Below are 13,101 nucleotides of genomic sequence, written 5' to 3' on the forward strand. Positions count from 1 at the left end.
GTCAGGGTCGTCCCAGGGGAACAGGAGCTGGCAGCCCTCACCCCACGGACTTAGACTCCGACTTAAGATCTCCCTTCCTTTCCTCAAACGATCCCTAAAGCTTTTCCAACACTTGGGAGTGTCAGACGTTCCTTGAAAACGGACAGGGATCCGTTCACTCCTCAAACCAAAAGACACAGGCAAGTGGAAGGGGTCTTTGACAAGTTCGTGGAAAAATGCACCTTCAGGTGATCTTTTGGAATACCCTCCGTACCGCAATGCTCGCTTGGTGAGCAGCCACCTGACTCTCGAGGAGCCTTGAATAGCTGAAGGGAGTCTTGCGGCTTTTTTTTTTTTTTTTTTTTTTTTTTTTAAGCCAGAGGGAAACTAGAGCAACACTCCCAGGACCTGATTCCTGCCCCCACCCCACCCCTTCACATTCCTCCACCCGCGTCCAGTGCCCTCCGCCTCCGCAGCCCAAGCCCGGGTCTCCCGCTCCAACTATTCCAACCATGCTGGGCAGGGTGGGGCGCTCGGCTCTCGGGCCCCCCTCCGTGGCACCCCTCCTCCGAGTCAGTCACCCCTACTGCCCCGGTCCCTCCCTTTCTGGGGTGGGGCCAGCCAATGGGGGACTAGGCTCCAGGGTTTGGCCCTGGTGCCGGTTGCTCTCGGATCCCCCGCCCCACAGTGCTGGCCGGCGTCCCGGTGCGCACGGACGTGGCTTGAGTTTCCTCGCCTCTCGGTTCTCGCTCTCTTCCTCCTCTCGCTCCCCCTTTCTCTCCGGATCCTCTCACTCCGCTCCAGCTCCAGCTCCGCTCGGCCGGTCCCGCACCGCTCCGGGGAGCCATGGAGGACGTCACACTTCATATCGTGGAGCGGCCGTTTTCCGGGACGCCCGAAGTTGAAGATCGTGAGCCCTCCCAGGTGGGGGCACCGGCCGCTGAGGAGCCGTCGGGGACCGGCTCGGAGGAGCTGATCAAGTCGGACCAGGTGAATGGCGTGCTGGTGCTGAGCCTCTTGGACAAGATCATCGGCGCCGTCGACCAGATTCAGCTGACCCAAGCCCAGCTGGAGGAGCGGCAGGCGGAGATGGAGGGCGCGGTGCAGAGCATCCAGGGCGAACTGGCCAAGCTGGGCAAGGCGCACGCCACCACGAGCAACACGGTGAGCAAGCTCCTGGAGAAGGTGCGCAAGGTCAGCGTCAACGTGAAGACCGTACGAGGCAGCCTGGAGCGCCAGGCCGGTCAGATCAAGAAGCTGGAGGTCAACGAGGCCGAGCTGCTGCGGCGCCGCAACTTCAAAGTCATGATCTACCAGGTGAGACCGCGGAGAGGACCGCGCCCAGCGTTAGCGCTGCTCCGGCCCGGGGCTCGGGGCTGGCAGGCCGGCTCCAGGCGCGACTCTTCAGTCCGCCCGGGCCCGTGTCCTGGCACGGGATCCGCCCTCCTTCCAGCCCAGTCCCTGCGGGAGTGGGGTGCGGTCAGGGAAAGCGGCGGGATTTAGGGTCGCGCCTGTACTCCTTGCCCTCCCAGCCAGGCCCCTCCCTCGGATCCCAAACTCCTAATGGGACTAGGTTAAGGAGCTGGACTTGGGAACCCTGCCCCTCGCAGACCACTCCGCTCCCAACTAGAATCGGGTGAAGCGCTTTCCTATTTGGGGGCCGTTTCCAGGAACGCCAGGGGTCCGTAGCGGCTTTGGGGGGCCCCCGCTGTAAGCAGACACTGGCAGCGGGGCCCGGACCTGGGGCCTTCGGCGCTGCCCGCCCGATATAGCCGGTGATTCAGGGCTCAGGAACGCACCGGCGGGGGCTGCGCCAGGCGGGGACGCCACCGACCGCCAGCCCCGCTTCCCGGACCCCACGCCCCCGCACCAGCCTGCGCGATCCAGCCCTGACTTCTCGCTGTGACCTGTTCCCTGCCTCCGGGCGCTTTTAGGCCCGCCCTTGGAGACACCCTCCGGGTGCGCGCCCATCGCCTGGGCCTCCGGGAGGCTTGCGGAGGAGGAGAGTAGGCGGGTGGCTGGCTGGGCTGTGCGGTTTGGGCGCAGTGAATCATCCCGCACATCTGCGGGGGCGAGGGCTGGGAGCGGCCAGGCAGTGGGCTGGAGGAGGTTAGGAGGTTGGCGGGCCCCAAGCCGCTGGATGCTCTCTGTGCACCTCTTCCCTCCGGGTCCCGCTTGTATATAAATGCGATTTTTGAAACCTATCCCGAAATACACCCCGGAATCTCTGTGTAGCTCCTCCCCTCCACTCCTGTGCAGGGTCCCGATAGGGCTGGGCTGGGCCGGGAGCGACCATGTCCGGCCTCCCTTTTCCCTGCTGCCCGCGGACCTGACTTAAGCTGTTACCCCAGGGAGGCGGGATCCTGGGGTCCCAGGGAGGGCTAGCGTAGGCTCCTTCTTACCCTCCTCCTCCCTGCTGGAAGGTTGGAAAGGCCAGGAAGGCTAGAACATGCCGCTGCAACTTAATGGGATCCTTCTGGGAGCCCTGTTCCCTGACAGTCCCAGGGCCTGGTTAAGCTGCATTTCGGAAGAGTCCTCAGGCTCTATTAGGGAGAGCTCAGAGAAGAGCACAGGGAGCAGAGGTTGGGGTGGAGGAAGTGATAGAGACAGGGAGGCGAGCGTGCTGGAGCTGGTCCTTGGGACTAAGGCAGAAATGGCTTTGTCCCCCTCTCCATCCTTTCCCACTGTTTGCTAAGAGGCACTTTCTCGGCCAATAGTAGAGCTATTGGGTACACAATGTTTGCCTGAGGCTGTGTCCATAAAGAATTTGGAGGAAACAGGATGGGGATGGGGTGGAGGTTTGAGAAATTGTTAGAGACCTGAGTCACCCCCGAGGGACATAGGAGGGAGAGGTACAAGGTGTGAGCCTGGAGCAGCAGCTCCTGACAGCTGGATAATCACTGTCGGCCTTTGACAGACTGTCCTAAAGCAGGGCCAGGAAGGGGCAGAGAGCCAACCTCCCACATCCCACCAAACCACTGGGGAAATAAGTGTTGGGAGCTCAGAGGTGAAGAAGAGACTCCAACAGCTGGGGTGGGGCTGAACTTGAACTTCCCTGAGCTGCAGAACAGATGTTCCAGGTGGGGGCTGAGGGGTGGGGCTCAGCCTGGGGGAAGGCAGAGGCAGGGCCTCCCCTGAGAAGAGAATGAAGTAAAAATAGCCATGTGCCTTGGCAGCCCTAATAGGGAAGACTGGGGGCAGCAGCGTTTATGGTAAAGTCAGGCCCAGGGGAGTAGGACGCCCTGCGTGTAACTGCAGCCAGGCCAAGACAGGGAAGGACTGGGCAAAGAACTGGACAAGCGCTTTCTGTGCAAGGGAAGGCAGTGATGCAGCTGCAGATGGGGGAGGTATAATGTGGCATTGGGACGGGCTGGAGGAGGACACCCAGCGGATGAACCCCTGTGTGGCTCCTTGCTGGGTTCAGGGACCAGGGAAGTCACAGACACCCCTTTTTACCCCCAATCCATAAACAGCAGATGCAGCCCTCCCTTGGAGCCCACTTCTGAGGTCCCCTGGGGGCATTTTCCCTCCTGTACCCAGAACAGGACTAACAGCTTGGCAGCCCCCTCCCCTGGGTCAGCAGCTGAGGCAAGGGGTGGGGGTGTGGGGGTTGGGGATCGTGAACTCCACCAAGAACAGGAATTAGCAACAGGAATTAGTGGACTGAGGACTGGTGGGCGGGTCAGGACAAGTGGCACTGGCTCCAAAACCCCATGCACAGGCCAGTTCCTTAGAGTTCTTTGAGAACCCAGCAGAGGAGGTTTATACAATGGAAATAGAGGTTTCTAGAGTTGATGAACTACACCTAGGGACTGGCAATTGAAACCCCCAGCTCTGCTGCCAAGGTTTAGGGAGCCTCTGGAATGCCTGGGCAGTGGCGGATAGCTTGGCTGGCTCCGCCTTGCCAAGTCCCAACCCCACTCAAATCTCCCTCCCTCACAGTTCCCTTGACTCCAGAAGAACCCCAAACCTGTGTCCAAAAATGTTACCACATCAAGACTCTGGTTACTCTCAGCCCGTACAGCCAATGGCCACGGAGAGCATGCCTTCCATACTCTTCCTCCAAAATAGCTGTTTGGTTTTTTTGTTTGTTTTGTTTGTTTGTTTGTTTGTTTTTTCCTCCTGGGCAGAGTCCAAAGCTAAGAGGGTATTTGTAGAGTATGCTCAGGATTAACGGAAATCATGCCAGCCACGTGCTCCTCCCTTTTCAGTTTAATACAATTTTGACTATCATAAAGGTCACAGTTGTGAAGGTGAGGTGATGAGCTGGCAGCTGAGAGTCAGGCAACATATATTATGAAAAAAAACTGCAAGTGATTGTTTTTCCATGAACTTTAAAAAAAAGAGTTATTTTATTTCTATTGGAAAGTCAGCTATGCAGAGAGAAAGAGAGACAGAAAAAGATCTTCCATCTGCTGGTTCACTCCCCAAGCAGCCACAAATGGCTGGAGTTCAGCCAATCCGAAGCCAAGAGCCAGGAGCCTCCCCCAGGTCTCCCACACATGTGCCAGGTCCCAAGGCTTTGGGCTGTCCTCGACTGCTTTCCCACACCACAAGCAGGGAGCTGGATGGGAAGTGGGGCTGCTGGAACACGAATCGTCACCCATATGGGACCCTGATACATTCAAGGCAAGGACTTTAGCCACTAGGTTATTGCACTGGGCCCTCTATAAGCTTTTAAAAGTAGCCTTTTCCTGGATGTTCGATCTTGAAGACACCTGAAAGATACCCACGTCATCTCCTTCCTGTCCTAGCTTGGGAACTCTCCACCCACCCCACCCAGACTCCAAGAGGGGCAATCACTTGTTCATTGTCATTCAAGTAGGGATGCCCAGGGGCTGCAGGAGAGGCTCACTCTTCCCATCTCCACCTTCTTTTCCAGGCTTTGCGGCATATATCAGGGTGGGGCCTTGTCCTACACTGGGGCATAGCATCCCCATTCTCTAATGCAGACAGTTGGGCATTGGGCTACCCTGTGTGTGTTTGCGTAGGAGTGTGCAGTATTGGCTACCAGCGGCCAGCATTGATGGCCATTAGCTGCTCAGCCTCTGAATGCCGGAGTAGGCCAATGTGTACTCAATAGTGTGGACTAAGTACCTGCCTTGAGGGCCACATGGGACCCATTGCTTATTTTTTTTTTTTTAAGATTTATTTATTTTATTACATAGTCAGATATACAGAGAGGAGGAGAGACAGAGAAGAAGATCTTCCATCCGATGATTCACTCCCCAAGTGAGCCGCAACGGGCCGGTGCGCGCCGATCCGAAGCCGGGAACCTGGAACCTCTTCTGGGTCTCCCACGCGGGTGCAGTGTCCCAATGCATTGGGCCGTCCTCAACTGCCTTCCCAGGCCACAAGCAGGGAGCTGGATGGGAAGTGGAGCTGCCAGGATTAGAACCAGCGCCCACATGGGACCCCGGGGCTTTCTTTTTTTTTTTTTTTTTTTTTTTTTTTTTTTATGTCGGTGATGCTCAGCTCAAGTTGCACTTGAACTGACTTTTTTTTTTTTTTTTAAAGATTTATTTTATTTTTATTACAAAGTCGGATATACTGAGAGGAGGAGAGAGAGAGAGGAAGTGGAGCTGCTGGGATTAGAACCAGCAGCCATATGGGATCAAGGCGAGGACCTTAGCCACTAGGCCATGCTGCCAAGCCCGACCCCGGGGCTTTCAAGGCGAGGACTTTAGCCGCTAGGCCACGCCGCCAGGCCCGACCCATTGCTTGTTATTGGCGACTTTCGGCCTTACTGCTCCCATCATTTCTTGCGTCTGGCAGTGCTGACGTCCCTTTCTGTTGACTTCCGAATGCCCAAAGCAAGAGTGACAGCCTAGCCCCTCAGCGGGGAGGGTTGGGAGCCACTGAGGGTTCCCTGAGACACAGGCCGATCTGTCCTCAAGCCAGCTTGGCCTTCCATCCTGATCTCTCTGTGCGTTTTAATGCCTGACATCATCCCGAGCTTTGAGGGGCGGGGAAGGGAGGGTGGCAAGGGTAGCAGGAGGCGAGGATGTGGCCAAGGGGAAAAATAGCCCGGAAGGTGCGCTTCTGTGCCTATCCGGGGCGGTGCCCAGTGTCCACCCTGCCCCAAAGAAGAGCAAGAGCTGGAATGGGCGGTGTCTGCGTCCACAGACAGTGGAGTTGTGTGCCTCCCTCTCACTCTGCAGAGCCTCCCCAGGCAGAGGCCAGCAATGGGCCTCTTGGGAAATGCCTTCCCCCGCCCTCCCCTCCCCACTGCATCCCACTCTCATGGTAGCCATGGTCATCGTGCCACCATGGCTGGGGAAAGGTGGACAGTAGGTGCCCAGGGATGTGGTGGGGTAGGTGGGGTGCATTGGTGGACGTGGGCTTGTTTCACCTGAGTGTACCCTGACTGCCTGGATGTGGCATCTAAACTGTGATTTCCATTCCCTCTAATGTATGGTGTGTCTCTCACTCCTCACCAGCCCTTTGTCAGCATGTCCCCAAGTCCCTGACACACACAACCCTTCCCACTCCTACCCCAAGCCCCCGTTAAACCCGTTTTCCTCATCTTAGCCCAAGAAGAAGCCGAAGGCATCCTCTGAGCCGGCCACACCCAAGACCGTGCCTTTGGACCTTCTGCCTGAGACTGAACCCTTTGACCTGCAGCCCGACCCCGTGCCCGAGTGTGCAGCCTTTGAGCAGGCACCCAGGACCCTGCCCTATTACCCGGAGCCTGTCCCAGAGAAGCCAACAGCGGAGGCGGGACTCTAGGGTCGTGGTGGGGCTGTGGTGGGCACAGGAGGTCATTCCTGCCTGCCATTGGCTCCTTGCTTGGTGGCGGCCAGAGCAGGATGCCCACTGCTGTGTGTTTGTGTGTGGCAGGCATGGGGAAGCTCCTGGTGCTACGTAGAGTTCAAGTGAATGTGAAATATGTGTGTGTGAGGGGGAGGTGATGGGTGGGGACCTGCTGCCTGGCTTCTGTTTCCATGGTAGGCTAGCCCCTTACCTGCACTTTGCCCAGGCCGCCCTGCATGAAGCTGTGCACGCAGCAGCCGGGTCCCCTCCCTGCCCCCTCTGCCTGCTGCCTCAGCCACAGCCTTCCAAGCCACCCCCGCCTCTCTGGGTGGGGTGGGGGGGAGTGGCGGGCTGATGCATGTCCTCTACACATCCTCCCTGGAGCTGAGGGAAACATTGACGCAGATTTTTTTCCAGGTTTTTTTTTTTTTTAAGCTGTTTTGCAAAGCGATCCCTCCTGTTTGCCAGAGTCTGCCCTGGGCGGAGCTTCCCACAGCTGCCAGCTCAGAGAGGCCCTGCGAGGCGGCCTTGGCTGTCTTGGCCCAGACCCTTCAGCCTCCTGGGAGCACAGCTATTTCTCAAGTTCTTCTTTTTTTCATGAGCACTCCTTCCCTCAAAAGGAGCTTTTTTTTTTTTTTTTTTTTTTAATAATTTCCCTCTAATTGCCATCTGTTCCTCCCCATGACATTTCCATAGACATAAATAACCTTTCAGTTTATGTTCACGGCTCTCTGGAGGGGTAGCCCAAGTCCCTTCTCCCTGGCCTGCCCCTGTCGAGAGTGCTCATGGCAGCAGGAAGGGGGTCCCCTGCCTGTGGTGGCTTTCACCTCCTAGTCTCAGCCTGTTCCAGTGGTGGGCTTTGAGTGTCTAGGACCCTCCCTCCACCTGCACCATTATTCCCCACTGCTCCCTCCAGTGTCCTCTCTGGCCATTCCTCGACAGGGATTGGGAACAAAACTGGCTAGCACTGAGTCAAGAGAGGTTCTTATTTGGCCCTCTTTTCCCCTTCACAAATGTGAAGTGCCTAGCTGAGGGCCAGGTGCATTGTAGGTGCTCAATAAAATGACAACCTTCACCAAAGCCACTTCAGCCAGAAGAGCTTGGCTTTATACGATGAGGTTGGGGATGGAGATGGGGCAGGGATTGGAAACTTCCCTGGGATTCCTCTAAATCCATCCTCAACTGGTGCCTTCCTGGGTGTGGGAGCTGCTGTGTGCACATGGGGCAGGGTGCAGCGGGGGGTGGGGGAGTGTGGTGGGGACATGCTCGGAGGCCATGCATGGTTTTGTTCTGACCTGGTCATTAAAGGTCACTCTGGACACCAGCCTGTTGGGAGTGGTGGTTTTGTTGAATGCAAAGGGGAAAACAGCAGGAGAGCAGGACCTTTCCCCTCCTGGGGCTCAGGAGCTCTGCCAGGGAGGAGGGGTGGGACAAAGGTGCCTGCTGGTGCAACCAGGGGGGGAGACAGTTTTGGATTGTGTTGAAGGTTGTTGTAGCAACAGGCAGACTGGGTGGGCCCATCCAGCACTCCAAGGCAATGAGTCACGGGGGAAACCTGACTTGCCAAGGAAGGAGGCGGGGAGGGAGAGAAGCCCATGAATGGAGGGGAGAGGGTGTGGCACCTTCCTCTCCAGCACCAGGCCCAAAGGATGGTGTCCAGGCAGCCAAGGCCACTTCATCTGTCTCCTGTCTGTCCACCAAGAATGCAGCATCCAGGGACGGCCACTGGGAATGGAGGTTATTACAGTCCCGGGCCTCCCAGGACCTTCCCGCCCCACTCAGGAAGACACGAGGGGTAAACCTCCCCTCTGTGGGCTTGCTCTCAGTTGGTGCAGTCCTTGGCTGTCAACCTTGGCTGCCAACAGCCTGCAGTGCCCTCCACAGTTCTGCCCACTCCCAAGCTCAGCTAGCCAAAGAAGCTAGAGGCAGGAAAATCGCCTTCTGGGGTGGAACAGGAGGGAGAGGCAGGGATGCTGGGGGCGGGGCAGGGAGACAATGTGGCTTTGTGTTCCAGCAGCTGGGGCAGTTTCCTGGCTGTTCCCCCACAGTCACCCTAGAGCCCTCCCCAGCACATCCACATTGTCTAGGCTTAGGGAGAGGAAAGGCTCTTCCCCATACTTTGGTGAGGTGTGGCTTTTTTTTCCCCCTTAGGTTGAGAGAGCCAAGAGGAGGGAAGAAAGGAAATGTTTTTGATAATGGGGTAGCAGGTAACTTCCAGCTGACGAGGGGTGAAGAGATGGCGGAGAGCTGGGTCCCAGAGGATACATAAAAGCCTTAGGGAACCCCGAGTCTCCAGTACCAGTCAGGAAGAATGACTGCGCAAGACCCCCGGAGGACAACTGGAAATTGGAGGCGATGCCACCGGGGATCGGGCCCCTTCCTATACTCAGAACCAAACATCCTCTTTAATGATTCGGTAGATGATAAGAGGCAGAGGCATAGACAGAAAGGTCGAAGATGCCCAGGATAGCGAGGAGCCATTTATGGCAGGTGGAGACTACAAGTCCCAGCATGCCCTGTGCCCAGGTCACCTGCCTGCTGGGAGGTGTAGTAGGGTAACAGAGCACTTGGAATGGCTGGGTGCCCTGCGGAGCTGGTGGCCAGCTGGGAGAAGTGGAGCCAGCATTCCTTCTTTGTCCGTGCTAATGCTATTGACTGGGAGGGAAGGAAGTTAGGAGAGGATGTTCCTTAGTCTTCAGTGTAAACCAGGAAATTGCGGGGCGGGGTGGGGGGGTGGAGCTGGATGGGAGGGAAGAGGAAAGAGACTCAGGGCTGGGTAGTGCAGTTCTGTGCAGGTGGTACAAAGATTCCCAGGAGCGCCCGGGAGGGGGGGGTGTTTGTGACTTGGAGCTGCCCGTTTAGAAGTCCTTTAGAAAAACTGCTGCAAACAGCACAGAGCCTGCGGTGGCATCAGCCCTTTCCGACAGCTTGGCTGGACTTCCTTTGCTCCTGGTGGTGGTGGTGGTGGTGGTGGTGGTGGTGGTGAGCGAGCAGGGATCCTGAGACCGGATGTTGGAGTCTTGGAATGGAAAACGTTGGTAGCACTGAATTCACCAAGGGAAAGAGGGAAGGGCAGAGGCTGCTCTGAGCTCTGGGATCAGGGGGAATTTGGAACCATCCACCGATCCCGGGCCCTTGGAGCTAGCTCAGCCTGGTTGAAGGGGAGGGGCTGGGACAGAGCCAAATAGTAATGAGGAGATAAGGGGGGGGGGAGCGTGGCTAGGACCACCGCTGTCCTCCCCACCGAAGGCTGATCTGACATGGCTTGAATGTAGGCCACGGATGCCCATGACGTTACTTTCACATCACCCTCCTTGGGCGCCGCTAGAGGTGGCCGTTGAGCTCAACTCTTACACCCCAACCCATCTGAACCAACTCGGCCACTCGCTGGTGCTGAGGCCTGGCTCGGGCAGTGTGGGGCACGGAGCACCAGAGGGCGCTCTGCCCATTTCCAATGTCGAGCTGGATCTCCCGAGGCCGCAAGCGGTGCCATTGCTCGGACCGGTGCGTGCAGGGCGCGAGGACAAGATTCTAACCCAGACCCATCCTAACCTGAAGCCTGGAGTCACCCCTCGGGTTGTCTGTACGATGGAGCGCCCGCAGCAGGCCCAAGTACCATCCAGGGCGCCCCCCACTCCCTAGCTCATCACCAGCCCCTGCGTCCCCATCCCCACCCCCCTCACTGGCCCCAAGTCGTCCTCGCCCAGCCCTTCTCTTGAACCCTCTCACTCAAGTCCGCTCTGCTTTTCCTCCCCCTCGCAGGACGAAGTGAAACTGCCGGCCAAACTGAGCATCAGCAAGTCGCTGAAGGAGTCGGAGGCGCTGCCGGAGAAGGAGGGCGACGAGGCCGGCGAGGGCGAGCGGCCCGAGGAGGACACAGCGGCGCTGGAGCTGTCGTCGGACGAGGCGGTGGAGGTGGAGGAGGTCGTCGAGGAGTCGCGCGCCGAGCGCATCAAGCGCAGCGGCCTGCGGCGCGTGGACGACTTCAAGAAGGCCTTTTCCAAGGAGAAGATGGAGAAGACCAGGGTGCGCACGCGTGAGAACCTGGAGAAGACGCGCCTGAAGACCAAAGAGAACCTGGAGAAGACGCGCCACACCCTGGAGAAGCGCATGAACAAGCTGGGCACGCGCCTCGTGCCGGCCGAGCGGCGCGAGAAGCTCAAGACGTCCCGGGACAAGCTGCGCAAGTCCTTCACGCCCGACCACGTGGTGTACGCGCGCTCCAAGACGGCCGTGTACAAGGTGCCGCCCTTCACCTTCCACGTCAAGAAGATCCGCGAGGGCGAGGTGGAGGTGCTCAAAGCCACCGAGATGGTGGAGGTGGGTCCCGACGACGAGGAGGCTGGCGCCGAGCCCGGCGAGGCGGGCGACCTGCTGCGCGCCAGCAGCCCCGACGTGCACACGCTGCTGGAGATCACCGAGGAGTCGGATGCCGTGCTGGTGGACCGGAGCGACAGCGACTGAGCCCGCCCCACCCCACCCCGCGCTTGCCCCCCGCCCCCCCACATACTTTCCTCTTTCGCACCACCTGCGCTCCTCTACCCCCTCCTACTCCTTAGTCCTCCACTCCCAGATTCGCTGCTGGGGTCCGCTGTGGAAAACAGCACCCCTTACCCCCAAGAGGGCGGAGCGGGAGGCAGCCCCAGTGCAGACGTAGTCTGGGTGAAAATACGGGCTCCGTGTTGGAGATCCAGGAGGAAGTCGCTGCCAGGCCTTGGTGGGCTCTCCCGATGGGTGGGTGGAGGACTGCCTGCCCTTTGGCCGCACTCACGCTCCGAAACTGCCACGCGCCTGCGTGAGCTCTTTTTCCTGCTCTTCTGGGCCCACTCTTCAAAGCCAGATTTTCCAAAGAGGAAAATGGAATCCTGCAGGGGACCTTGGCTCACGTAGAAGACCCGCCCCCCACGCTTTGCAGTCGGATCTGAGACCTAGGGTAGGGGGAGGAGAGAGTCACGCAAGGGCTTTAGCGGGACGGGGGCCCCGCAATAAGGAAGAGCTTTGGGGAAAGTGGACGTGGGGAAGCGACCCACAAACTTCCATGTTTACGCATTTGCACGCAGGAGCGTGCACACGGCTGTGGCTTTGGGAAAAGGAACGGGAAAGAGAAGGTGGCAATGGGCACAGAGAGGATTCGTCCCCTCGTTAGCAGCATGCTAAATCCCGGAACAGCAGGTCCCTTTTTAGGGTCAGGAGGAAGGAGTGTGTGAGGAAGGTAAGATTTAAAGGGAAGAAAGTGAAGTCTCACCAGTCCCACGTCCAGGGGCCTGGGTGGTGCCTGCAGCCTGTTCTCGCAAAGCTGGGAAAACGAATGTTCCAGAAGGGGGCAGCAGCAGGCTGCAGAGTGCAGAGAGTTGGGAGGAAGAAAGAGCCGAAAAAGCTGAGAATGGCCGACTACCCAGCCGGTGGGGAGAGCGCCGTGCACAGCAGCTAGCCCTGCAGCCCGCCTCATCCACGGCAGCATTTCCAGAACCTTCCCCAGAGTTGCCACCCAAAGCTGCAGGACTTGCCAAGATCCCACTGGTTTCCCTGCCTCTCCAGGGCAGCTTTCCTGAATCTTGTGTGTGTGTGTGTGTTGAGGGGGAGCTCCTGCCTGTCCGGAGCCTCATTTTCTGGAGTCCACTGCCCAGAGATGCCCCTGGGCAGAAGCAAACGCATACCCCATCGCACTGCCCGTCAACGCCAGAGGGAGGGATCCCAAAGTGGATGCCTCCCCCTCCTTTCCCAGCTCTGCTTTATAGAATTGCTTAAATTGTTTAAAGGGGTGGGGGGTGGGGCGAGCCTGGGGACACAACCTTTTATACAATACAAGCTTGGCTTTTTTTTTCTTCCTTTTCCTTTTCTCGGTTCCCTAATGTTCTGGGAGTGGTTGGAGGAGGTTAGCTGAGGGAGGATGGGGACGTGCAGCCAGGTCCCCTGGTGCTGATGGGCAGAGGGGCCTGAGCTGTGAGCTGAAACAGTTTCCTGCGGCCCTTGGGGAGCCTGTCCCCTTGCTGTGTCCTGGTGAGCAGCCGACCAATAAACCTGCTTTTCTAGAAGGATGTGTGTTGGAGTGTTTCCTGAAGGCAGCTGGTACTAAAGGAAGTGTAGAGCTCTGATTTTATGTATTTTAAAAATAGCTGGAATGACAAAGGGAGAGAGACACACAAGGGTGGCAGGGGTCCAAGCAAATGGGCCATCTTCCACTGCCTTGGGGAGCAGCAGGGATTCGAACAGTCACTGTGATACAGAACGCCAGCATGGCCAGTAGCAGTACATTAACTTGCAACGCCAGCCCACTTGATTTTTTTTTTCTTTTTCAAAGATATATTTATTTATTCGTTTTTCTTTGAGAGGTAGATTTATAGAGAGACTGTTGATTCACTCCCCAAA

The 13,101-nt window shown here is 57.8% G+C and overlaps 1 protein-coding gene across 2 annotated transcripts; it reads left to right on the forward strand.

The window, feature by feature from the left end:
- The first annotated feature begins 385 nt into the window (after window positions 1-385).
- Window positions 386-11,655, forward strand: CAVIN1 (caveolae associated protein 1). 2 transcript variants are annotated; one of them, XM_004599113.2, is made up of 2 exons: window positions 386-1,296; window positions 10,495-11,655. In XM_004599113.2, exons 1-2 carry the CDS (start codon window positions 826-828, stop codon window positions 11,194-11,196), a joined length of 1,173 nt encoding a protein of 390 aa, XP_004599170.1. In that variant the 5' UTR covers window positions 386-825; the 3' UTR covers window positions 11,197-11,655. The 2 variants fall into 2 exon arrangements, with proteins under 2 accessions (XP_004599170.1, XP_058532201.1); XM_058676218.1 differs by lacking the exon at window positions 10,495-11,655 and adding an exon at window positions 6,511-7,068 and having other exon boundaries at window positions 627-1,296.
- The last annotated feature ends 1,446 nt before the right edge of the window (window positions 11,656-13,101 follow it).

This window comes from Ochotona princeps, chromosome 17 (assembly GCF_030435755.1).
Source record: "Ochotona princeps isolate mOchPri1 chromosome 17, mOchPri1.hap1, whole genome shotgun sequence".
Lineage (NCBI taxonomy): Eukaryota > Metazoa > Chordata > Mammalia > Lagomorpha > Ochotonidae > Ochotona > Ochotona princeps.

Bases quoted from the DNA above. Each gene is read 5' to 3' on its own strand.
- CAVIN1 (XM_004599113.2), top strand. From the start codon at position 826: ATGGAGGACGTCACACTTCATATCGTGGAGCGGCCGTTTTCCGGGACG. The intron at 1,297-10,494 runs GTGAGACCGCGG...TCCCCCTCGCAG, and splicing joins TCAAAGTCATGATCTACCAG to GACGAAGTGAAACTGCCGGC.